Consider the following 26,299-nt stretch of genomic DNA (forward strand, 5'->3'; position numbering starts at 1 on the left):
TCCTCTCCTCTCCTCTCCTCTCCTCTCTCCTCTCCTCTCCTCTCCTCCTCCTCTCCTCTCCTTTCCTCCTCCTCATCAAGCAGACTAGTTATGCTGATTCTTGTGTAGTTTTTCTGCTCCCCCCCCCTTCTCCATTCATTTACAGGTATCGCCACCTTCGGAGCTGCATGATGACCTCCGGCCCCGCTGACCCGATGTATAAATAGTGTATTTTTGTGTGTGTTTCTGTGCTCTCCTCTCCTCTCCTCTCCTCCTCCTCTCCTCTCCTCTCCTCTCCTCTCCTCTCCTCTCCTCTCCTCTCCTCTCCTCTCCTCTCTCCTCTCTCCTCTCTTCTCTCCTCTCTCTTTACCCAGCTGGCCATCAGCAGGAGGGTCCCCCTACATGAGTCTGGTCCTGCTCAAGGTTTCTTCCTGTTAAAGGGGAGTTTTTCCTTGCCACTGTTGCTTGTCTGGGGTTAGGCCCTGGGATTCTGGAAAGCGCCTTGAAACAATTTTGATTGTAAAAGACGCTGTATAAATAAAGATTCTGTGTGTGTGTGTTGTGTGTTAATGCTTCAAACCTCAGAACACGTGACCTTATGAAGAGAACTCTTGTATTTCAAATATCACTTAGGCTGTTTGTTGAAAAATGATTTGATCCGGATTTTGAATATCAGAAGATTTTAGATGAAAGCAGCGTGAGAGCCATGTGGGCGGAGCCAGGGTGACCACCCGCCGACGCCTGGCCTCGTCTTCATGCCTTCTCTGTATGACATGTTGCCTAGCAACCCCCAAAGTTCTTTGATCTGTATCAATAAGATCGTGGTGTGGATGGAACCAGAAAGAGGCCTGATCCGCCTCAGGGTGTATCAGAGCATATTCTACATATTCGTACATATTTAACCTTAATGATGACAGAAAATATCAGTTTTAATTCTTGTCAGTACTGCTGCCGTTGGTCAGCATGTAAACCCTAAAGATGATCCAAACCATTGATCCAAAGAAGCATTTTCAGAGGAAGAGATTCTGGAAGGGAGCTTTGGAGAAAGAACCTTTGTAAAGTCCTTTTGGTTGGCCCACAGCTCAGCTCACACAAGTGTGTGAGTGTGTGAGTGTGTTTTAAGCTTTTTGAAATCTACTCTTGATTGAGTGATGGTGACCTTCACTGTGATGACTACTTGATAATCTGGGATTAAGTCTTCTTCTCTGCAGGGGAAGGAGAGGGTTAACCTCAGTGCATGGACTGCCGCACATACTGTACATTGTGTGCGTAATTCAGTTTTTACATTCATCATTTGGGATTGTTGGCCTGGTAAACTACTCTAGACCAGGTCCTCAACTGAGGGAACAAAAGCTGTACTTCCTGTTCTATCCAGGATGTTGGTTTGGGTTCTTTGTTGACTTCTGTTATGGCCGTGTTCTTCCGGATATGAAATTCAGCCATGTTCAAATGTTGCCTTTCTGGATGATCTGGACTGGATCAGCTTTAGCTTGTGCACTTCTTTCTCAATATTCTCAATATCTGCTAAACGGAGCATGCTTATATCGGATTTGTACATCCTAAATATTGGTATGGGTTCCAAAATTCCTGGTTGAGTTCTAGTTTAAAGATAAACTTGTGAAGGAGTCTCCCTGTTGTGTCTGCATTGGACTACAGGATAGTTTCCGGATGTGACGGTTGCTATGCCAGACATGGTGTCATGTTGTCTTGTTCCGGCGAGCAGCCAGGCGAGCGGCCAGGCAAGGACACTGGCCACACCCCTGATGCAGCCAAGAGCCAGGGCCGGGTCAGGGGGTCAGGGCAATGTTGATGTCCAGCATCAGGTCCTGGGACACATTAACGTGACCACGAAAGCTCATCTGATTGGTCAGTCTCAAGACTTTGTGTAATTAAGTAGGAGTTTGTATCACTGCTGGTGGATCTGGATTGGGAGCCTGCTGGTTGAACCAGGTTTCGGTTCATGACCAGAGTAAAACCACATCTTCTCTCTGGTGACTTGATCCGACCTGTTTTGTTAATGTTCATTTCCAATGTGAGACTCTCGTCCATCTCTTTGCTTTGATGATTTTGTCATGCTTCCATTTGTGTCCGCACTCCTTCTGTTATCAGGGGATGCGCCCCTCTTTCCTTCACCTCTGCAGACGTTCCATCCCCTCCTCCGCAGAGTTTCAGTGGTAAGAGAATGAGATGTTAACAGATGTCTCTTAACATGCACAACTGGACTGGAAAAACTGCAGAACCTGGATCCGAGAGTGGAAAAGAAAACAACTCCTAAACTGCCGGGAACATCGACACTGAATATAAACTCCAAGAAAAATGAATAAAAAATCTGCTGTCATTCGCAAAATGTTAGGAGCCAGAAAATAGGTGATGTGAGCTTCTCTCTGCTCCATCTCCAGATAACGGGACAAACCAATGATCACCAAGAGGTATGCCCCTTTTGTGGTGCAGCAAATGCCATTGCCTTTCTCTTACTGGTCACCTACTGGTGCAGCCGGTCCTGTGGTGCTGGCATGACTCTGAGCTGTTCATTGACAAAGACGACAGTGCTGCACTCGGATCTCCACACTCCATTGGCCAGTTTCTGTCCTCAGCCCCCGTAACTGTTGCCATGGTGACTGTAGCAGAGGAAGTGGTATGTGATTAGGGCATTCCTGATGGGGGTCAAAGTTGAGCTAAACCCAGGCTAAGCTCGCAGCCTGCGCCCATTTACCCACAACACACCAGTGTTTGATCAAAGGAGGGTGGATTGAAAACACAAGCCTGTTGATGCATCAAATCTCCTAAAAGCAAGACAGACGCATGTGAGAGTGGGTTTCTGGAGTCTCTTTACATGTCAGACCCAGCTTGACTGGAAAAGCTTGAAACATCCGGTACAGTTTCCACTGTCTGAAACCCGCTTTTTTGGATGGATGATGATTGGAGCTGTGGCATCTGTGTTTTACCTGTTGTCCTTCTTTGTGTCCCTCAGATCAGTAAACAGCAGCTGCAGACAGTCAAAGAACGTTTCCAGTCCTTCCTCAGTGGAGAAACGCAGATCGTGGCTGATGAGGCTTTCATCAATGCTGTCCAAAGCTACTATGATGTAAGTTTCCTCTAACTGTCACGGGACTGTCTGACACTTGTGCTTGATCTTTGTTTGAAGCAGGACCATCCAGCCTTTTATGTTTCTATCAATGTGAGCATAAAGAGACCCTCTAGAGGGCACTGTGGCAGATGAGAAGCGCTGGCCCAGTTCCTCGGGCATCTTCATAATCACAGATGCCAATAAGGCCCAGAATCGGGGTGCATCTAAATGCAGCAGAGAGCCGACCTCTGACTCTGACCCTGTCCCTGACCACTGACTGAGCAGACGGTTTGTCCACGTTGTGTTTATGTACAGGACGGTGATGAGGTGGTGCCATCGTTGCCTGATCCATCATGTCTCCTGAGCCGCCTTCTGTAGGTCTCAGTCCCAGAGGAAGACAAGTCATCCTCTCTCACCCAGAAATGGCACCACAAAACCTTCTCATGTAGTTTGACTGCTTATTCAGCTTTGGCACTTTCCTCTGTGGTCATGATACAATATGTGGGTGCACATCAGAAGAAATACTTGGGAAGGCCGTGAGAAACATTTGATAAAAGTGAGGCAACATTTCCAGTTCAGGCTCTGTGTAATAGTGCCCAAAAGCAGTCTTGACTGTAACAGATGCTTAATAAATGAAGTTAAATTGAAAAAGTTGTTATGTTCAGGATTCAAGATTCAAGATGTACTTTATTCATCATGTTACGGGGTCTCTGACAAGCCCTTAAACTTCTTAAACTTCTTCGCCCCTGTATATTTTTCTGAGGCATCTTCGCTAATGCAGAAATCCAAGACCACCACGTGTCTTTTAGATCCCATCCCACCACACATGTTGAAGGATCCTACAAGGGGGCAAACAAACCGTTGCTTAAAAAAACATTACTGGATCCTGATGTGTTTGCAAATTATAGGCCAATATCCAACCTTCCTTTTATCTCTAAAATTCTTGAGAAGGTGCTGCTAACTCAGTTACTGGAGCACCTGCAGAGGAACAGCCTGTTTGAGATGTTTCAGTCAGGCTTTAGAGCTCACCACAGCACAGAAACAGCACTTCAGATCATGGACTGGTTTCTATGCTGGTTCTGCTGGATCTCAGTGCTGCTTTTGATACAGTTGATCACAGCATCCTGTTACAGAGAATGGAACATGTGATTGGGATTAAAGGGACAGCACTAGACTGGTTTAGATCATATTTATCAGATAGATATCAGTTTGCTCATGTCCACGGCGTTCCCTCCTCATACAGTAGGGTTAGCCATGGAGTTCCACAAGGTTCTGGACTTGGACCAGTCCTTTTCACCTTGTACATGCTTCCCTTAGGAAGCATTATTCAGCAGCATGGAATAAATTTTCATTGCTATGCTGATGACACTCAGATATATCTATCCATGAAACCAGAGGAGACAGAGCAGTTAGTGAAGATTCAGACCTGTCTTAAAGACATAAAGTCATAATGTCTTCAAATTTCCTTCTCCATAACTCAGGAAAAACTGAGGTCATGGTGTTTGGTCCTGACCCTCTCAGGGATAGATTAGATCACATGATCACTCTAGCTGGTATCTCTTTAGCCTCTAGTCGCTCTGTGAGGAATCTTGGAGTAACTTTAGATCAAAATCTGTCCTTTAACACACATTAAAATAGTCTCTAGAAGTGCCTTTTTTCACCTGAGAAACATCACAAAGATCAGGAAGCTACTGACGCAGCATGATGCTGAAAAGTTAGTCCATCCATTTGTTACTTCCAGGCTGGACTATTGTAATTCTTTATTATCAGGGTGTTCAAACAACTCTTTAAGAAGCCTCCAGTTGATCCAAAATGCTGCAGCCAGAATTCTGACAGGTATTGACAAAAGAGATCATATAACTCCTGTAATGGTGTCTCTTCATTGGCTGCCCGTTAAATTTAGAATATTTTTTAAAACCTTTCTTCTGACCTACAAGGTCCTCAGAGGCCTAGCTCCATCCTACCTGGAGGAGCTAGTGATACCTTACCAGCCCAATAGACCGCTCCACTCTCAGAATGCTGGTCTACTTGTGGTTCTCAGAGTCTCTAGGAGTAGAATGGGGGGCCGAGCATTTAGCTACCAGGCCCCCCTGCTATGGAACCAGCTCCCTGTCCAGGTACGGGAGGCTGGCTCCATCTTTACTTTTAAGATTAGACTTAAAACCTACCCTTTTGAAAAAGCTTATTGTGACTAATTCTGTAGTTCCAGTTACTATCATAGACAGACAAATTATCATACTTAGGGGGTCGTCTAATCATTAGGTGACATCTTAGCTATGCTGTTATAGGCCAAGCCTGCCGGAGTCCAGAAACATGATCAACTGACAGGCCTCTGTCACCCCACTGGGTCATGGTTTCCTCTCCTCTCCTCTCCTCTCTCCTCTCCTCTCCTCTCCTCTCCTCTCCTCTCTCCTCTCCTCTCCTCTCCTCTCCTCTCCTCTCCTCTCCTCTCCTCTCCCCCTCTCTCATTGTATCCATCTACAGGTATTGCCACCTTTATAGCTGTATGCTGGCCTGCCAGCCTCCGACCCTGCTGACCCACTCTAGTCCTATACCAGCAGCTTGTACTATTAATGTATCTCTATGATCTCTGCCTAGTCTCTCCTCTACTTGTCCTCCCCCTTCTCCTCTCTCTACCCACCCGGCCATCAGCAGCAAGGTCAACCTACATGAGCCCGGTCCTGCTCAAGGTTTCTTCCTGTTAAAGGGGAGTTTTTCCTTGCCACTGTTGCTTGTTGGGTTCAGGCCCTGGGATTCTGTAAAGATCCTCGAGACAATTTTGATTGTAACAGATGCTATATAAATAAAGATTGATATGTAAGTACGTTACCAGTAATTGTTTTGAAGAGGAATGCTAATGCCTGTCCAGGGTAAACTGGTCAAAATTGGGCTGTTGGTGCTGGGAACAATACAACATTTAGTTAAAATCCAAAGTTTTTTGCCACATGCTAAGGCTGACAGAAGCTGAGGGGCAACGAAACAGGCTCAGAGAGGGTCCAGCGGTATGCAGAGGCAAGTGACAGGAAGTCACCGTCCATCAGCCTGTAACTGCCAGAAAGACACAAAGGAAATCGATCATGGCTCTTAATGTAAAGCAAACGTTCAGCTGGGCAGCTCAACTGGACAACTGGGGCATCCATTGTTAGCCCTAAAGTGACATATGACATCGTAACCATGACAACAGAGAATAAAAGAAGATCCATTGCTAACTTTTCTGAAAGGCGTAATTGGTTGCACAGCTGAAGGTGTTGTTCACTATGTTCAGGCACAGACGAGGCTTCTGTGGTCATGTGATGACACACGTGACAACATGTTTTGTTCACGCCCCAACAGGTCTTCCTGAAAAGTGACCGTGTGTGCCGGATGGTGCAGAGCGGCGGCTGCTCGTCCAGTGACTCTCGTGAGGTTTTCAAGAAGCACATTGAGAAGCGGGTCCGCAGCCTGCCGGAGATCGACGGCCTCAGCAAAGAGACGGTTCTGAGCTCCTGGATGGCGAAGTTCGACACTATCTACCGTGGCGAGGAAGAAGACTCCAGGAAGCACCAGCAGAGGATGACGGCGAGCGCCGCCTCTGAGCTCATCCTCAGCAAAGACCAGCTGTATGAAATGTTCCAGCAGATTCTTGGTGTCAAAAAGTTTGAGCATCAGCTCCTTTATAACGCCTGCCAGGTCAGTTAACTGTGTTTGTGTGTTTGTGTAGTGGTGGTGGTGGCGGGGGGGGATGACTACGGTGCGTTTTAACTTCCTGTTCAGGGTCCAGAGGCACGCTTGTATGTTGGGAACTCTCCCAATGTTTGAGGGTCTTCAGGTCCTTTCAGGTGCCTCCTTTATACAGTACAGTCAGTCACCATGGTGCCTTTCTGAGATGGGCAGGCATTCGGAGCAAGGGGGAAGTCAGACCCTCTCGTAATGCCGTCAGCATGGGGACCCAAACTCTGTGGAGAAGTTTTCTGGCAAGAGGCTTAACAATAAAGACAGAAATGATTTTACAAATAAGTTCTTCTGAGAGTCAGCAGCAAAATTCAAACTGTAGCAGACATCCCTGAAAATACACATAACTTAAGTGCACACACAGCAAGATGCAAAAGAACTAACTGACTGACTGACTGGCTGCCTGATTGCCTGACTGAGTGACTGAATGACTGACTGACTATTAGTTTATCAAATGCTGCTGAGAGGCTAAATTTAGCATTGGCGTCTAACTAGCTAAGCCATCGTCTGCATACAGCAAACATCCACATGACTTTTTAAATATGCTTGTTTGATCAACGGAAGCTCACCATGACTGGAGTAAGTGCTATGAAAATGCTGCATCGCACAACTCTCCGTGTACACTTCATTAAACCCCTACGACCTCCAGAGACATCCCATTCCTGGTCTGACCTGTCTTCTTAAACTCGTTGCGACTCGTCAGTGACGTCGATCCTGTGTCCAATCAGAGCTTTAATAGACCAATATTAACAATAGCTCCTTCTTGGAACACTTGGAATACCTAATACGTAGTTGCTAAAAAAACCTCTTCGGCCCTGGTACCGTAGTGGAAAAGCCTAGAAATGAAAACTGGTTTTTCACACACTGATCCAGAAGGATGTCGATGTTTTTTAGGACCATCTGAAACCAGCCATGAAGCAGTTGGCGGACATGCAGAGTAGAACCCTTCAGGTCCCTTTGGTATGGCCCACATCCATCTTTGGACCTTAAAGCATTCAGTTAGTGTGTTTCAGGAGGTCTAAGGGGATTTGGTACAGATGGTATGGACCATCCTGCAGAGGTGGAACCGAATGAGCTGTAATGTCTAAACACTCGTTAGAGGGATGCAGACAGGAAGTACAGCCCCTGCATTACAGGAACAGACATTTCCTCTAAATTAGCTGTTTGTGTTCCAGTTTGTGGTGTTGAGAATAAACATTAGCGCAGCAGCTTCAGCCTGTTGTTAACAGCGGCTCATTAAAAACCCAGCAGTTCGACAATCAACAAGGCTTCTTTTCCCAGTATGAGCAGAGGTTCATGACAACTCAGTTGCAAAAGAATGACTTCAGGCATTAAAACAGCAATATTCAGACATTCAGTCATGTCTGAACTGCAACCGTCAATCAAACAAAAATCTGTTAGCTACACCTGCTATATTGCAGTATTTCATCCTCACCATTAAGTGGAGATGTAGCCTAATAGCTCACCACCTTTTGATAACACTACCTTTGTATCGACAGTCCTGAGTCACCAAGGCACCAACGCTTGCAGCATCAGGAGATACGGAGTCAGGTTGCAATCAGGGTATGAAAAATGAAACTAAAATGATGCTGCGCACTTGTAGCTGACTCAGCAGCAGTTTTTAGCGCTTCAAAGTGTTTCTCAAAGTAAGTGTTACAATTTTATTGCAGAGATTAGCGCCTCATCTTTGAGATGACTTTAGATTATGAGGAAAGTATTTACATGGTATATATGAAATTGATTTTGTCAATCATACAAACGTATTACAAGAAATTGGACAAAATACAAGTCTGATAATGAGGAAATAAATGTGTGCAGATGTTTTCATGTTTGAACAAGAGCACCTTGCAGCTGTCGGACAAATGACGTAGCTGTTCTCAAAGCAAGGCATCATCTGAAGGCAGCCAGGTCAAAACCAAGGCACGTCCCTTTGATTAATGTGCCATCAGCAGTAATGATGGCTGGAGAAGAGATAAATCAGATCAGGTTGGTGAAGGGAAGGATAGAGTGGGTGTTCTTTCCTTTTTATCAGATGGGTTTGCAGCCATTAGAGCCAACAGGCAGCCGGTGACACAAAGTTCCTGAGACAACAGAGCAGGAGGAGCATCAGGTTTATCATTTCTATCATCCCCTTAAAGGTCAGAGAGGATTATTATGGGAGGCTCGAATACACAAAATTCAAAGATCGAAAGTGAAACTAGTTGTTACACAAAAAGACAGGAAACCTTTTACATGTAAAGGAGATTTTATACAGGACATTAAAACTTTTTTAGACCAAAAATCAGATTAGATCAGATGATGTGGATCAGATGGTTTTCAGATCTCACTGTCTGGTCGAACGTACATTCAAAATCTTCCTGTTTCTGTTTCTTTCAGTGTTTTTCTTCATCTGAGAGCAGTTTTAGCTTCTTCTCTTCCATCTCCATTTCTTCTGCTGTTAGAAGACTTCATGTCTCATTGGTCCTATTTATGTGAGCACAAACACTGAATCGCTCCCCTGGTGCCCTGTATCTTGGATTTGGTTGCCAAGACAACGGTACACAGCAGGCGGTGGTGCCCCTCCCTCCTCGTCCCTCACCATGCCAACCCTCGTCTCTTATCTGAATTAGGGACAAGCGATCGCTTTGCTTTTAATCACATTCAGGGTTTGGATCTGTAAATCCATCTGGAAGAGGTGGCCTCTGGTGGTGGTGGTGGGGGGGTGATGGGGGGATGGGGTGAGGAGATTTTCAGGTAAGGCCCCCCACCTGTTTCCCCTTTCAGGTGCCCATTTTTTCATATTTCAGAATGTTGAAAAGTTTTTTCTATGGAATAGATCATATTTCCTTCAGGAACAAAGGTTGTTTTGGTGTCCAAAGACCTGCTGACGTGCTGCACTAGCCCCTCCCCCGCAGCATGCCTGCTCCTCCTGCCTCTCACCACCTCCGCTGGCTCTTCCCTAAACTTTCCATGAGTGTTCCATCGCTGTGTCCTTGCTGGCGTTGGCGATTCACAACTGTTCTGGTTCCTGATTCACTTGCATGTTGCTGCGCTGCTATATCTGGTTAGCTCAGCTAATGCTAGCATATGGGCTGATATTTGGTCAATGTTTTTCATGAGGGAAACCCAGATGACAAGTCTGATGTCTCCAGTGGACGACTGTGCAACCCTAACTGAGCGGCTGCAGCTGCTGTCAGACAGTCAGTGGGAAAATTAAAGGGTGTTCCTCAAGGATGTATCTCCTTTCCTTTTCTCCATATAACACATGTTCACATGTCACATGTTCACATGTCCAGTTTTGGGGGAGCTGTTCACAGCATGAATGACAAGTGTCTGCAGCCTGCATTCTTCATGTTGGATAATTCTGCTGAACCTGCCAAACCTCAGTAACAGAAAGAAAATGCCTAGCTGGTCGCCACAGCTTGCACACTAGAACAGGATGCACCACACTCTGGTCAAGGCTGGCTGGCTCACCTGTATGTGGAAATGTGCTGATACAGGAGAGAAGGAGCTCCCCCCTTGCATGGGGAAGAGCCAAAAAGGTACAAGAAGAAACACCAGCAGAACTTCAAGGCTTCTTGGCTTCTCTCCATCCTTAAGGTGGTTAAACAGAGGTCCCTTGCGTGGTTCTGTGCTTCGGTCTCACTTTAACTCTGGTCGTATTGGTAATCCTTTCCACAAAGAGGTCCATGAACCAAGGCGAGAAGTAGCGACAGCGAAGTTGACCTTTGACACAACATTTTAATCTCCACATTTAGATGGAGACTGGAGTCAATTCCTGCAACAGGGATTCATGTTTTTTGTGATCTAGCACTCAAGCAGTGCTGGGGAGTGGTATCCATGACAACAGGACTGGGCTGCATGTTGTTCACTGAAGCAGAAAGTGTGATCTGTGATCCGGAGTTCCTCAGTCAAGAAGGTGACGCTCACTGAGCCAGAGCCGGTGTCGTCATCTCAGACATCATGCTGATCAAATCCTGATGTCTCATTAAAGATGTTCATGGGAATATTGATTTTGTGTCGCTTCTATGATGCTTACATTAAATGTGACAGTGCAGCCTAGTTTCTGTTCCAGATCTTCGGATAAACATTTCTGTTTGCGACTAAATGCAATTATCATTTTAAGCAGGAGCAACCAAAAGGAGATGGGTAAATTTTCCGCTTATAACCTTTGTTACCAGCAGGGGAAGCTGTAACAAACCAGAAATGCTGTGTCAACATCGACGACATGGATTTATGAGTTAAAATAACTTTTACATAAACTTTTTATAACGTTACACTGCAACTGATTTCTTCCCATATTAAAGCTACCAGAGGATGATATTTCAATGTTTTAATTTTCATTTAGATGCTACAGGTGCTGTAAAGCTAAGCTAATTATCAGAGTGAGTACAGTAGCTGCTAAAGACGTGTGCACACACATACAGTGTGTGTGTGTGTGTGTGTGTGTGTGTGTGTGTGTGTGCACGCTCGTGCGTCTGTGTTCGCGTGTGTATTCAGGTTTCTGGGCTCTAGATGTTGTCAGACATCAGGAGTTCCATGATATGGATCATTAAACACCTTTGAAGGAATTCCTAGAGTTTGTTCTGTGGGAAAATAATGAATGTTTATTCTCTTTATTTATTTCTTTTGATATGTATCTTTTGTCATAAACGCAGTACCGTCAGGATAATCAATGTGACCAGTATAATCCACAAGTTAGTAGGTGCAGTTAGGTAGAACAGAGCAGAACGTAAATCAGTAGAAGAGAGTGGAATGTAGAGGCGTGGAACAGGAGGTCCCAACGCATGACCTAGGAGAGAAGTTATGACCTGCAGATAACCATATACAGTAGTGCTCTTGGTGTGAAATGCTTCCCAGAGCTGGAATATGGCCAAATGAGGTAACCAAAGTGAAAGGAGCCAACGCCCAGTGATAGTATATTGTCTTCTGCACATTCTTGTATCTCGCCTTCGGCTGTGACCCTCAGTGTGTGTGGTTGTCTGTTTGAGGCCCCAGCAGGTAATAAAGTTCTCAGTTCTCAAATCACTCATCTTGACCAATGGATTTGTTTACTCCGCGCTGAACAACTAAGAATGTTTTGTCTCACGATGACAGTTCTAAACTTCTGAAGGTGTCCCTGTTCAGAATGTAAAGTACATCTTCTTTCTGCAGCTGGACAACCCTGACGAGCAGGCGGCCCAGATCAGGAGGGAGCTGGATGGACGCCTGCAGATGGCCGACCAGATCGCTCGGGTAGGCAGCATTTACCCAACTTTGGCTTAGAAGATTTGCCATAAACCTAAAATCTTCTGCTCTGGTCAGCACGGTGGAAGGTTGCCCAGGTTTATGTCGAGAGAGATGGAGGCCATGTATGTGGAGGAGCTGCGGTCATCCGTCAACCTTCTGATGGCCAACCTGGAGAGCATGCCGGTATCCAAGGGAGGAGAGTTTAAACTGCAGAAGCTGAAACGAGGCCACAACACCTCCATCATGGACATGGGCCAGGAGGACGAGAACACCCTCTCCAAATCAGATGTGGTGCTGTCTTTCACCCTGGAGGTGGGTGGACTGGTTTTTGCCTTTTTCTCAGGGAGATTAAGCTGAATCCTCCTTTGACAGGTCCTCTTCATAACTGAGATGATTTTCCTAACAGGCCATGAAGGACCATCAGGTGGCTCAGAGACTGAGCGGGGCTCATGTATGTGAGTTGTAGGTGCTGGTTGGTTAACAGCACTGTTGTCCTGCACACAGGCCAGGTGATGTAGTGCTGGGCTCATCATCACACCTCAGGGGGGAGCAGTAGGCGTACCCTATGTCACCATTACCCAGCTTCTCTGAGTGGTTTTCCCATTAATGGAGTATTTTATTAGTGGTAGAACAACTCCAGCTTTAGCTCAGAGATTGCCCTGAATTCACCTCCAGTTTTTGATTTGAGTGTTTTTTTCTCAGCCTATGGTGCCTGTCTCAGGATCTGTGTCAGCAGCTGCCTTCTGACTGACAGCAGCAGCTTCCTCTTAGTCTGTTGATGGGCAGCTTTGCATCTGGGCTGAAAGGGAGGAGGTGAAATAAATGTTCTCTGCTACGTGTCGCTTTCTAAGATCTGTGGTGGAACAGTGCTGTGTAGGTGAGGTGACAATCGTTATTTTTGTTAGCGTAGTGTCCCACATTTTAGCTGCTGGCAAAGCTCAGCAGGTGTCATTAAATAATCCAGCTTGCTGGTGAGAAAACCACAACTGTCACTACCTTCCACAGGTGTTTCACACACTGCTAAAAGTTACCCAGATATTCTTCTCTCTTCTGTTCTTAAATCATGAATGAAGTTAAAAATCTCCTCAGATGAAAATTGTGATTAGATATTTTCGGATCTGTTCCCTTGATGTCCCTAAGGGAGAGCCGTTGTCCTTTGACGTGTTTAAAATTTTCATGTTTGTGTTGTGTGTGTGTCAGGTGGTGATCGTGGAGGTTCAGGGACTGAAGTCTTTGGCTCCAAACAGGATCGTTTACTGCACCATGGAGGTGGAGGGAGGCCACAAGCTGCAGACGGATCAGGCTGAAGCCTCCAAACCTGTGTACAGTAACGTTTATGATCGATGTGAGCTCGCTGAGAACACTCAGAAGTGTTGTTATGTAGAATTGTTGTTTCCTCCACTGCAAAAAAGAAAGAGCATCAAGAAGCCCTTTCAAAGGCAGCCCCTTATGTGGTTTGGAGCTCGCTGTGGGCAAGTATTCAAGGTTCTGCACCACCACCGCGACATTGTCTTTGAATGGAATTTAGTAAGCTTGGACACGAAGTACATTACCCTATTTGATTAGAAGCTAAAATGCAAAATAATACTGCCCCCCTTGCACCTCCCCCGCTCTAGAGACAGAACAACAGTTTTAAGATCTGTGAGGACAGAAGACCTTTGGTCAATCTGTCCTCTCCATCAGGAGAATGGACTTGACCACTCAGGGACAAGACTGATCCTGGCCTCTGCTGTAATGCGCGCTGCCACTGGGTGGTGTTGTTTCTCTCTTCTACTTTTTAGCTACCAGAGATATTCTCTAATTTTACCATTCCTACAGTCGTTTTCATACAATTTATTTAGATCTATAGATTTTTTTTATTATCTATTTTTATTTCTTCTTTTTCTTTTCTGCTTCAAGCATTTTACACTTTGTTGACTGTCCGAAGCAAACAGCCACTTTACATCAGGAGCTGTTTGGGCAGACCTCTGCACTTTTCTGTGCCGTAACATCTGCCTCTTTTAAATGTGGGAGATGTCTCTGTATCGTCTCTGTCCACTGTTAAAGTGCAGTTTGATGTCTCAGGTTATTCCTTTTGTATTCTAGATTCTGGTCTGTGCTTGTTGTAAATGATGGCCTACAGATGAAAATCAGCAGATCCAGATTAATGTTGCACACTGTCTCTTGATAAACTCAGTAAATGAAAATGTCCCCCCTCAGGTGGGGCACACAGGGGGACTTCACCACCACTCAGCCGTTACCTGCTGTCAAGGTGAAGCTGTTCACAGAGAGTACGGGGGTTTTAGCTCTGGAGGACAAAGAGTTGGGGAAGGTGAGTGTGGTGGCCTTGCTGAGGTGGGCGGAGCATGCAATGTGGCCATGCCCCTCTGCTCTGTTGTCAAGCAATAACCATAACCCAGTGAGATGGACCACACCTGCAGACATGATGATCATTCATGGATGTGGAGAAAAAGCCGCACATCATATTTATATATGTTGGAAAACAAGTGGACAAATAAACAGCACAGTCCACCCATTCCAGAACACAGTCCAGAACACATGACAAATTCATGTACAGCCTTGGTTTAATGTTCTGCCTCTAGGTGGTGCTCCATCCCACTCCCAACAGTCCAAAGCAGTCAGAGCTTCACAAGATGATCGTTTCTAAAGGTTGCCCGGATGATCTGAAGATCAAACTGGCCATTCGCATGGACAAACCTCAGAACATGAAGCATTCAGGGTAAGATTCAATGACCATGCTGAAGGCTACACTGAAGGATTTTAGTTTTTGGGGAGGTGTTTCGGGCATGTCCATCAGGGAGAAGACCCCCAGGCCAGTTATATGTCAGTTGGCCTTGGGAGACCTTGGATTCTTTTAGGAGGAGCTGCCTGGAGAGAGGAGTGTCTGGAGAAAGGAATGTCTTGGCCTCCTTGCTGAACCTGCCCATGCGAACCCGGATAGATGGGTGGAATAATCAGACAACATTATGAGCATTTTTCACCAGCGTCGAACTGGTAAAACTAGAGTTGTGCCACTCTCTAGTGGTAACACTTGTTACTACACCCACTGGTGCAGTTACTGGGTCATAAACTCACGAGTACCTGATGACGTCATTTGTCTTTTTTTCAGCGAGCAAACGTGAAATTTCACACAAGCTCGCTCATTTTATCCTGCATTAGTGTGTGTGTGTGGTTGTATTTGTGTGTGTCTGTGTGTATCTGTGTATATCTGTGTGTTGATCAGTGTGTGTGTGTGTGTGTGTGTGTGTTGATCAATGTGTGTCCTGTGAAGGATCTTATTGATCCTATTTGGAACATAAGTAACTATCTAGCTGTGACAAAATCACAACCACTTACACCTCATTTTGGTGATCTCTTCTTTTGTAAAAACAAAACAAACTTTAATCTGAAGATGGATGAAGAAGGAAAAGTGGACAATCTATTACTGCTTTTTTAAACATTATTGTTAATTCTTCAATCAATCAAGGCTCTGATGCTGATGTTGGAGGTGCGGTACCGCCTCTGACCAGTAGGGGTCAGTAGACACGGTGTCCTGGAGCTTCAGTTTCTTCTAACGTATTTTTGCTGCAGATATCTTTGGGCCATTGGCAAAAACGTGTGGAAACGCTGGAAGAGAAGATTCTTTGTGCTCGTTCAGGTATGCAAACGTGAAACAGAAAAGCCCTCGGCGTTCTTGACAGTTTAGAATTAATTTAAACATTTCCATTTACTCTATATCTTCTGTTCATCAGCTTTTTGAATTCCATTCTTGATTGATGAACATTCATGATGTTTTTGTTCCTACTTTCAAGTTTCATGAGTTTCAGAAAATTGAACTTTGCCATTGTCATCTATACCACCTAAAGCCTGAACTAAAAAGGAAGATTTTTAATAAATGTGATTTAAATTATTGCAGGTATCTAATATTTATATAATAATATTTATATAATATAATAATATAAATATATAATATAATATTCTATAATATAATATGGTGGGTTGTTAAATTGCCTTATATTAAATTATGACTCAAAAAGTAATCATTAAATTTTGAAATTAGAATTTAAAAAAGGTTAATTATAAAGTAAAATGATTATTTTGACTCATAGTAACACAAATTAATTTATTCACCCCCCCACACACCCCATAACTTCGACACTATCTTTAAATCCACCCCCGCAGAACCCCCATATGAGTGTTACAGCTTTATTATTATTATTATTATTATATTATTATTATTATATTATTATTATTATTATTATTATTATTATTATAATCCTAATCATAAATGTTGTTATTATTATTGTTGTTACATTCCTAAAAAACAAAATTTCCAAAAATCATTTTAGACCTTAATTTCATCTAAAAATGCAACCCTGCTCCAGTCATTTACCCTCTCTGTCCCAGTAAAACCAGTCTTCTACCCCACTGTTCACTCAATGTAATATTATTATAATAGAATAAGTTCTAATAAATAATAATTTCATTGTGACTTTAAAAGTAATCAAGTACTTTCATTTTGTACTTTAGTTAAAGTTCCATGTTTTTGAGCTTCTTTAAACTTTGGACAGAAGATTGAAGACCCAAGTGGCCGTCCAGCTCTGAACTGATGGTTTTTTAATATTTCCACCAGCTTCTGACTGGTGAGAGAGAGACTAGGAGACGGAGAGAGAGAGAGAGAGAGAGGGAGATGAGTCCAAGCTGTCTCCTCTCGGCCATCAGAGGACTGATGGAGGCACCAAGCAGGCTTTTGTCAGGAGATGGGTGGTGGGGGGTGGGGGGGTGAAGGGACATAGCAGCCATTTCCTGGTGGCTTCACATTGGGAGGGGGGCAGTGGCAGCAGGGGCGCTGGTGGTGCTGGTGGTGGTGGTGGTGGAGGAGGAGGAGGGCTGTCTCTGGTGTGGTGCAGAGGAAATGTCTCAGAGCTACAAGTTGACAGCAGATTGACAGAGTGGAGTGAACACCGGCTGGACCAACACTTGCAGCTACACAAACCAGAGCAGCGCCAACTTCAGGCCCCACAGCTCCCAGCTACACACACAGCAAGTGACAAACTCTGCCCACTGCACGTGCACTTGTGTGAGAGTGAGTGTGTGTGTTCTTGTATTGAGTAGCAAAATCTGCATTCTATCAGAAAGTGGAGACAGTTTTTGCAGGTGGGGACATGTTGAATCAGGATTAAGACCTGGCTTTAAGGTTGGGGATAGAACTGGGTTGAGATCAGGAGTTAGGGGTCAGACTTAGGAGCAGGAGATTTACGGTGCAGTGTTATGGCTATCAAAGTCCACACAAAGATGAACAGAACAGTAATGTGTGTGTCCTGCCCTCTAGCCAGCGCTTCAAGTTCTCCACAAGTTTTTCACTTGTGCTTTCCTGACCGAAGTCGTCTGACCACAGCACTGAAAGGGCTCCGCCCCTATCTCAGGCCGGCCACATGGCCACATTGTTCCATCTTCCTCGTCATTTATCAGTGCTCCTCTTCATCACCCACTCTTCCCAAACATGACCTCCTCTTTGGCCTGACCCCACCCCTCGGTGCCGGGGCAGATTAAAGCTTCCTTTAATCTTACTGCGTCCTCATCCTCACCTCAGCTTGATTTCTATTTTTAACTTTCTGGATTATTTCCTCTCCTTTTCATAATTCCCGTCATTATTTCAGACAGACTGACGATAATCTGTTGATCTTTTACAAGAGTGAGATTATTAAAATATGAAATAATTCTAAATTAGAAACTAAACTGGGTCTCATCCAGCAGCTCCTGGGCTGATGGTTTAGACAGCAGGTTTGGGGCAGAAGGGTCAGGGCAGAAGGGTTGGGGCAGCTTCTCTCCAGAACTGAGTGATTATTGATCACCAAGTTGACTGTCAGCAGCCAATCCTGTGATGTTGCTTATGTCCTAAAACCCACCATCTTCATCATGCTCCCACACTGTCTGACTGACAGCCCTGGTGATGGGGGCAGCGGGTGTTTAGACTCTGATTTACTATCACACTGTCCTGGAGGCCAGAGAACTGCTGGAGAGCTTGGCTGGTTTCCTCCATCCTTTGATTGGCCTCAGGTCTCATCAGTGTTGTTGTGGGGAATCTTATTTGTCACACACACACACACACACACACACACACACACATACGTGCGCACTCCAGTGAGAGACGCCACTTGCAGCGGCAGAGGTGGTGGCTGTGGCACATTGGCCAGGCCTGGTGATTTGTGGTGACAGGCCGCCATGACTGGCAGCTACAGTAGCAGCAGGACAACTCCATCTCACTGTGGAGCGTCACTACTCGTCCTGCTGCCAACACAAGACCAGGACATCACATGAGCTAGAGACGCCAGAGGTGCTAACGCCGGGTTATCGAACGTACGGTCTGATGTTCTGGAACTCAGCAGAACAAGCTGAACTTACAGGAATCCCAGTGGGACAAAAGTCTGAGCAGACAGAGTGTTTTAGACTTTTAGACAGAGAATAAGAGAAGTGTACACACTTCACCAAGGCCGAAACACACACACACACACACACACACACACACACACACACACACACACACACAAACGAAGCTGCTCTTGGTCCTCGGACAAACCAACATTCTTCATGAGGAACCTAATTAATGAATCAATAAGTATCTGTCTCCCTGTTCCTGCCACAGGTGAGTCAGTACACCTTTGCCATGTGCAGCTACAGAGAGAAGAAGGCGGAGCCTGTGGAGCTCCTCCAGCTGGATGGATACACTGTGGACTACACTGACCCCCAACCAGGTAAGAATGACTGTGAGGACTGTCCCCGGTGCAACTGCTGGCCTTTGTTAAAGTGGAGGACACACATTAGGATCTTCTCAATCTTAAGTAGTATCTTTATCCGTAGTAACGGATCAAACAAAATGAACAGCAACAACCAGAAAACACAAGATTGTGTTCTGATCATGGTTATGTGTGTATCCTGCTTAACAGACGCTATTCTAGTTCTGCTTTTGGACAAATATATAAAAACAATTAAAAGCTTCCAAGTGTAGAAGATATGAAACTCACAAACACATGGTCATCAGGTCTGGATGGAGGTCGAACCTTCTTCAACGCGGTAAAAGAGGGAGACACCGTGATCTTTGCCAGTGACGATGAGCAAGACCGGATCCTGTGGGTGCAGGCCATGTATCGAGCCACCGGCCAGTCACACAAGCCGGTTCCTCCCACACAGGTGCAGAAGCTCAACTCCAGGGCTGGGACGGCACCACAGCTGGATGCACCCATCTCTCAGTTCTGTGAGTTTGTCTTTGGTAGAGGACAGAAGAGGGTCCGTGAGCTAGCGCTGCTGGAATAGTTGTTGGTGGTTTTCTTCTGCGGCTGCTTCGCTCTCTGTTGTACGACTGCTGGAGTCTTGGTGGCTTTGCTATGTGTCTTTATGTTTCTGTTTTTTTCTTCTTTTCTTTCTTCTTCTTTTTAACCCTGCCATCTCATAGCTGGAATAATGGGTAAGTCTTTCCTCCCCTCTTTTCCTTTTGCTCTTTCTTCATCCATTACACTCTAATATCACTTTCCATCGACTGAACGTGCATGATTCAAGCGTCCACCTGTCTTTAACAGTGGCAACATTACAATTACTCATTTATGGAAAGATTCATCATCGGAGCATCCTCGACCTTCAACATATTGATGCTTAAACCATACAGCTTTAGGGGTTAGTTCTGCTCCACCAGGGATGTGTGACAGAGCTTCTCTCTGCCTCCTCTCTGCCCCTGTACTCTTATTATGACAGTAACCCTGCAATGCAGAGCCACTAGCAACCACAGGGGGCAGCACTTTGTACTGATCAAGCTGTTTTTGACACAACCGCTGGAGCCCCACTGAGCCCCGACAGCTGGTAATTACCAAGTTAAATGTGATGGCACATGAATAATACAGTGGGGTTGCTGCACAATTAAATCACGCAGCAATCAGCCAATGTTACCAAATAGACACATGTCAGTTCACACCTGGAAGAGAAAAGTGAATAATGTGAGCAGGTTTCACCCCCTCCCTTCTCAGCCCAGCCCACCATAGCCCTGTTCGGATATAGTCAGAACAACAAGGATGGGTGAAATCAAGACGAGGCGTTTACTTCTGTTGTTTACTCTTCAGGGTGTTTTCATTAATTTAACCCATTTTGGGTATTCTGTGAACGGAATGTTTCCATCCGGCTCTGCCTGGTTGAATAAACTCTGTTCCATCTTTCAGATAAACACATTTTAGGGTCCTCACAAATATGCTAATGGCTGAAGGGTGTGTGGCCAGCTGTGGAGATGTTCATGCCAGGTTTGTCAGACCTGTGAGACGCTTCAACTCAAGTGAGACTTAATTCTGGGGTTTAGGGAAAAACAAAGTCTAAATATTGAAGATGGTTGAAAAGTGAGTGAGATTAGATAATTAGCTTGTTTTTATACCACACCAGTATCAGCTAGAGCAGCTGGAGGCCCTGCTCTTCAAAACGGATGGTTTGGAGGCTGCTAAAGCACAACGGTACATTTGTTTTAGGGCATCAAAAATCTACCAGCAAGCATCTCAATTCTTTTTTGGCAAATGTGACGTGTTAGCTTGAATCTAACTAAAATACCCAACAAAGGCAGAAGTGCCGGATTAGCCCCATAGCTACGCGCAGGCCCCTTCTAGGACACAAAGGTCAGTAGCAAGTCCTGTTTTCAGCAGGTTAATGTTGGGGCCACTGATTCATTGGTCTGAGCAGTGGATTCTGGGAAGTGGAGTGAAAACCACCCTCACAGTCTAGGATCAGCCCACACATCATCTGAGATCACTTCACGGCCTTTTTCAGATCTATAAATGAATAACAGTCATCAATCATTGTCAGGGTCATCCCTCCCCAGCCAAGATGGACGGGGGTGACTAATGTCACTGCTCGTTACTGTCCAGCCCTCCCACCTCCTCGTCGCTTGCTCACTCACATCAAACAGACCTGACAGGCCACCAGCTACAGACCAAAGGGGCCCGGCAATGTCACCTTTTTAGATTTTGGGGGGAGGGTGGCATGGTCGGGAGGACTTGTTGAGGGGACACAGTCAGCTTCCAGCATCCTGCTCTTTGTTTTGTTTGTTGATTGACAGCCAGGGTGCCTGGATCAGACTATGGTAGCTAAATCCCTTTTGTTGCTGGTGTGATTTCCACTCTGATCTTCCAGGTTTGTTCCGACTGAAAGAAGTCCACCCTAAAGGACCATCAAAAAGAAACAATATAGTTTGTGATAAATGTACCACATCTTGACTGACAATATTGCTGTTGAATGTTTGCTCAGGACCCTGAAGGAAATCAAGGATGGATGACCAGATGAGTGGATGATCAGATGGATGGATGGATGGATGGATGGATGGGTGATCAGATGGATGGTTGGTCAGATGGATGGATGAGCAGATGGATGGATGGTCAGATGTATGGATGATCAGATAGATGCATGATCAGATGGATGGATGATGAGATAAATGGATGAATGGATGGTCAGATGGATGGATGATCAGATAAATGGATGAATGGATGGTCAGATGGATGGATGAGCAGATGGATGGATGGATGGATGGTCAGATGTATGGATGATCAGATAGATGCATGATCAGATGAATGATCAGATAAATGGATGATCAGATGGATGAATGGATGGATAGATGATCAGATTGATCGATGATGGATTGATGGTCAGATGGATAATTAGATGGATGATCAGATGGATGTGTGATCAGATGGATAATTAGATGGATGATCAGATGGATGGATGACCAGATGGATGGATGTTCTGATGGATGATCAGATGGATAGATTATCAGATGGATGATCAGGTGGATGATAAGATGGATCACCAGATGGATGGATGATCAGATGGATAGATGATCAGATGGATGTGTGAGCAGATAAATAGATGAATGATCAGTTGGATAAATGGATGGAGAGATTGGTGGATGATTAGATGGATGGATGGGTGTTCAGATGGATAGATGATCAAATAGATGGATGGATCATCAAATTGATGGATGGATGCATGGATGGATGATCAAATGGCTGATCAGATGGATGAATGGATGGTCAGATGGATGATCAGATGGATTGATGATCAGATGAATCGATGATGGATGGATGGTCACATGGATATAAGATGGATGACAAGATGGATGGATGATCGGATGGATGGATGATCAGATGGATGACAAGATGGATGGATGATCGGATGGATGGATGATCAGATGGATGACAAGATGGATCACCAGATGGCTGGATGATCAGTTAGATAGATGACCAGATGGATGGATGATCAGATAGATCGATGATCAGATGGATGGATGATCAGATGGATGTGTGAGCAGATAGATGAGTGATCAGATCAGCGGATGACCAGATGGATGTGTGATCAGGTAGATGGATGATCAGGTAGATGGATGATCAGATGGATGAACAGAGGATCATTAAATTCCATCACATGGGACTTGTGTGATGGGGCTCAACCCGTTGGGCCCAATGGAACATGATGAAGCATGATCTTCTGGAATCCCCTTCAGCAGATATAGCTGCTGGTCTAAAGGTCTCTGTGCACCAACTTGGATAGTGTTTCAGCACCCTAGAGTCCACTTTCATTCAACGCCATCATTTCACTTTAGGCTGAATGAGTTGAAAGAATCAGCTGATCTGTGATCTGTGATTTTATCCTAAATGTCCAGAGTCAACAGCCTGGCCAGGCATGTTATGTGCTTGTCTCCAGGTTTGAGCACAGGTGGTTAGTCGCTAGTTTTCTTCCTCTGTATACAGTTCTAATTCTTACACAGCATTGAGCTGACCTTTGCCTCCACTCTCATGCTAATGGCTCATTTCTTTCATATTGAGCAGGTGGGGAGATGCAGGAGTTTCTGCTTGTTGCTTTCCTTTCAGTAGTCCCTCTCAACTTCAATGTTGTCTTGTTGTGGCGCACCACTGTCCCTAACAGTGGACCTTTATCAACAAACAAACGACCACTGAGTGGTTTGAATTTATTAATCTGTAAGAACAAAGTCACATCAGAAGTTATTTTACTGGCACCGATCTGTAGGTTTTTTGTGCAAAGCTATAACACCTGAGCTCAGTGTTATCAGTGTTAGTAAGTGCTGTACCAGTACTGGTACTGGTCCAGTGGAGCTGCTGTCTGTTAGTGAGCAGAGATGAGTGAACCAGGGCGTGATTTCATATTCAGCATCTGTTTCTTCCAAACTTCTCTTGTAACATTTTGAAAGAAATGCGGCTTTGCTCTGCTATTGGAGTTTCATGCTTCCACCAGTTCCACCAGTTCTCTGATTGATGTTAACAGTGTTTTTCTATAGGTTGTGGCTTCCACTTCTTTGACATTTCCTGCCTGTTTGTCTGTGTCTCTGTGTCCTGATTGGATGGATAAATGGGAACACAGATGCTGACCGGGCGCAGAAACATGGCATGGATGAGTTCATTTCGGCGAACCCCTGTAACTTTGACCACGGCTCGCTGTTTGAGCTGGTCCAACGGTTGACTCTCGACCACAGGCTCAACGACTCCTACTCCTGCCTGGTGAGGACATCTTTCTGCTACTGTTGATCTGGTTGCACTGGGAGGAAGCGTCCATTGCACCTCTGCAACAAATCACAGCCACAGGTTTGGCCGGGGCCTATGCAAACACCAGCTAATGGCTCTCTGTTTTGTGTACCACCTACAGGGTTGGTTCAGTCCCGGTCAAGTGTTTGTCATGGACGAGTACTGCGCTCGCTACGGCGTCCGTGGTTGCCATCGACATTTGTGTTACCTGAGCGATCTCCTGGAGAGGGCGGAGAATGGCGCCATGATCGACCCCACCCTCCTCCATTACAGCTACGCCTTCTGCGCCTCCCACGTCCATGGAAACAGGTGGGTTCTGGTGCTACACAGGGGTGTTTTAATTAGGGGTGGTAATTCAGCCCAGCTTCTCTCTTCTTTTATTCTTTTGCCCGTTTTCTCTCTGCATGCTTGGATGCTCATCTTAGCTATGTTTTCCTTTTGCCTTCATGTTAACCTTTGACTTCATAACCCTCCTCCATGTCCTCCCTCCACGTACGCTTTCACCCCCACATACAGTCAGCGTGTTTCTGAGTTGTTAAAATGGCCTGTATCTGAGGCCCAACTCCGACAAGCCCTCTTCCCCTCTGCTCCCGAGCTCCCCTCTCAGACCGCAAAACGTGAACTCAGACTCATTGAGTTCATCAGGAGAAAAGAGCCTCGATGCCCAGTTTTCCCTGAAAGCAGAAGGTAAGTTGCCTCGGTGTATGTGTTCTGTCTGGAGTGCATTTATGTCTCCCCTCCCTGCTCATTTGAAGAACGGCTAGGCTAGTTGTCCACAACTTCCTAAATTTAGTCAGGCTAGCTTCCAGTGCTGGAGAAGCTTCTTTGTTCAGGAATAAATTCTACTTTTGTCTTCATCAATCACCCACATCTTTAAAATGCCATGCAACTCTGCCTGATATGTCATGTGCCAATGTGGGAATCTAAAAATGACTTTTCCATGGTGGTTCTGTCCCATGGGTTTGTTTGGTGCCCGGAAAAGTACCTTGTGACAGCATGAAAAGTTTGAGAATTTACATGTTCCCATATTTTCCGATTTTCAGGAGTCCGCCTCTCTCTTTGGAGTTTCCTCTGTGGTCTAATGTGCTGTGATGTTTCCAGACATGTATTCTGTCCAGAAGATGAAGGCTAACAAATATAGACGAGAGAGACTGGTGCTGAGGGCAAAGGTCGGGGAAAGGCAGCCTCTCCGCCTCCCCCATCCTTTTCCATCCGTCTATCTGTCCATTTTCCCTCTGCCCTCCTGACAAACGATGAGTGAGGCTTTTTCTGATCAGGATGGACAGATGGTCCCAGAAAAGTACTGTAAAAGGAACTGTGAGACTCAGACAGCACTGTGTTTAAACTGATGGAGAGTTGGGGACGAGGGATCCCTATTAACACTCTCAGTAAACACGTATGAATTTGATCTAGACGTGGAGCTTTTCGTGTCTTCCCATCTCTAAAATAACACTCCTGCATCTAAACATGAAACAAAGAGCTGCTCCGCCAGTCCAGCTGTGCCTGCAGGTCAGGCCATGACAGGCTGACAGGTTGTCATGTGTGATGGCCGAAGATCTCTGCCGCCGCCACCGCTGCCATGGCCACTGCTGTTGCTGCTTGTTGCCCCAGTGTACACACTTCACCAAGGCCGAAACACACACACACATGCAGGGACCTCCTAATAGCTGCTGGCCTAAAGGTCTCCGTGCACCAACTTGGATAGTGTTTCAGCACCCTAGAGTCCACTTTCATTCAACGACATCATTTCACTTTAGGCTGAATGAGTTGAAAGAATCAGCTGATCTGTGATCTGTGATTTTATCCTAAATGTCCAGAGTCAACAGCCTGGCCAGGCATGTTATGTGCTTGTCTCCAGGTTTGAGCACAGGTGGTTAGTCGCTAGTTTTCTTCCTCTGTATACAGTTCTAATTCTTACACAGCATTGAGCTGACCTTTGCCTCCGCTCTCATGCTGATGGCTCATTTCTTTCATATTGAGCAGGTGGAGAGATGCAGGAGTTTATGCTTGTTGCTTTCCTTTCAGTAGTCCCTCTCAACTTCAATGTTGTCTTGTTGTTTTGATTTCATGGATCTGCTTGGATTAGATTCGTGGTCGATCACGTATAGATCATCTGCAGGAAACCAGCTTGTTTCAATCTCACCAGCCTTCCAGGGCTTCCTCACAGGTATGTCCTTGAATGGAAATCCAGGAGAATTAAGAATAAACCAAAGTTCATCGAACAACAAACAACAGCCTCACCTTCGTCATCCTCATGCCACCACCATAGAGAGGGATCATGGCCCCCACACACACCAGGGGAGCTGTGATTAGTTCCCCAACATCATGATTGCTGGCTGTCGCTTTTCTGATTTATTATTATGTTGCAGCTTTGATCAATTTGACTGAGGTGATCTAAATTTGTTCACTATTATTTTAAAGGATACAAAGACCATGCTAGTATAATCTCATAGACCATTTGAGTTAAATGACAAGTTGAAATTCTGTCTGTTTTTCTTATTGCAGGTCGTAGTTTGTTTCTCTGTTTTACTTCGACCATTGCTGTTAGTGCTGTTTGCTAACCAAAAACTTTCTAATTAAATCAAAAGTGATTGGCTATAAATCTAAGTAATGAGTGTTGCCCCTTGTTGCTGACTGGGCTCTAAACTCGGGAAGTTGCTCAGACTAGCAGAGGCACAGAGGATGAACCTCACCTTCGTAAGGAGCACCTTCACGTTGCTACGCAGAATCACAATGAGGCCTTTACAGACCACATGTTGTGCTGTGTGCTGCACAGAATCCCAGAGTCAGACCC

The 26,299-nt window shown here is 45.3% G+C and overlaps 1 protein-coding gene across 4 annotated transcripts in view; it reads left to right on the forward strand.

Annotated features, from left to right (window-relative positions):
• cadpsa (Ca2+-dependent activator protein for secretion a) overlaps window positions 1-26,299 on the forward strand; it is a 70,002-nt gene that overhangs the window by 6,050 nt on the left and 37,653 nt on the right. For all 4 annotated transcript variants that reach the window (XM_057030371.1, XM_057030370.1, XM_057030373.1 and 1 more), the window contains 12 exons: window positions 2,951-3,064; window positions 6,380-6,715; window positions 11,891-11,971; window positions 12,041-12,277; window positions 13,166-13,287; window positions 14,165-14,276; window positions 14,548-14,684; window positions 15,536-15,602; window positions 18,591-18,699; window positions 18,987-19,199; window positions 23,345-23,481; window positions 23,627-23,814. In XM_057030371.1, coding sequence (XP_056886351.1) covers window positions 2,951-3,064; window positions 6,380-6,715; window positions 11,891-11,971; window positions 12,041-12,277; window positions 13,166-13,287; window positions 14,165-14,276; window positions 14,548-14,684; window positions 15,536-15,602; window positions 18,591-18,699; window positions 18,987-19,199; window positions 23,345-23,481; window positions 23,627-23,814 — 1,853 coding nt within the window. The remainder of the gene's footprint in view (window positions 1-2,950; window positions 3,065-6,379; window positions 6,716-11,890; window positions 11,972-12,040; window positions 12,278-13,165; window positions 13,288-14,164; window positions 14,277-14,547; window positions 14,685-15,535; window positions 15,603-18,590; window positions 18,700-18,986; window positions 19,200-23,344; window positions 23,482-23,626; window positions 23,815-26,299) is intronic.

The sequence above is a fragment of the Takifugu flavidus genome, chromosome 4 (assembly GCF_003711565.1).
Source record: "Takifugu flavidus isolate HTHZ2018 chromosome 4, ASM371156v2, whole genome shotgun sequence".
In the NCBI taxonomy this organism is placed as follows: Eukaryota; Metazoa; Chordata; class Actinopteri; order Tetraodontiformes; family Tetraodontidae; genus Takifugu; species Takifugu flavidus.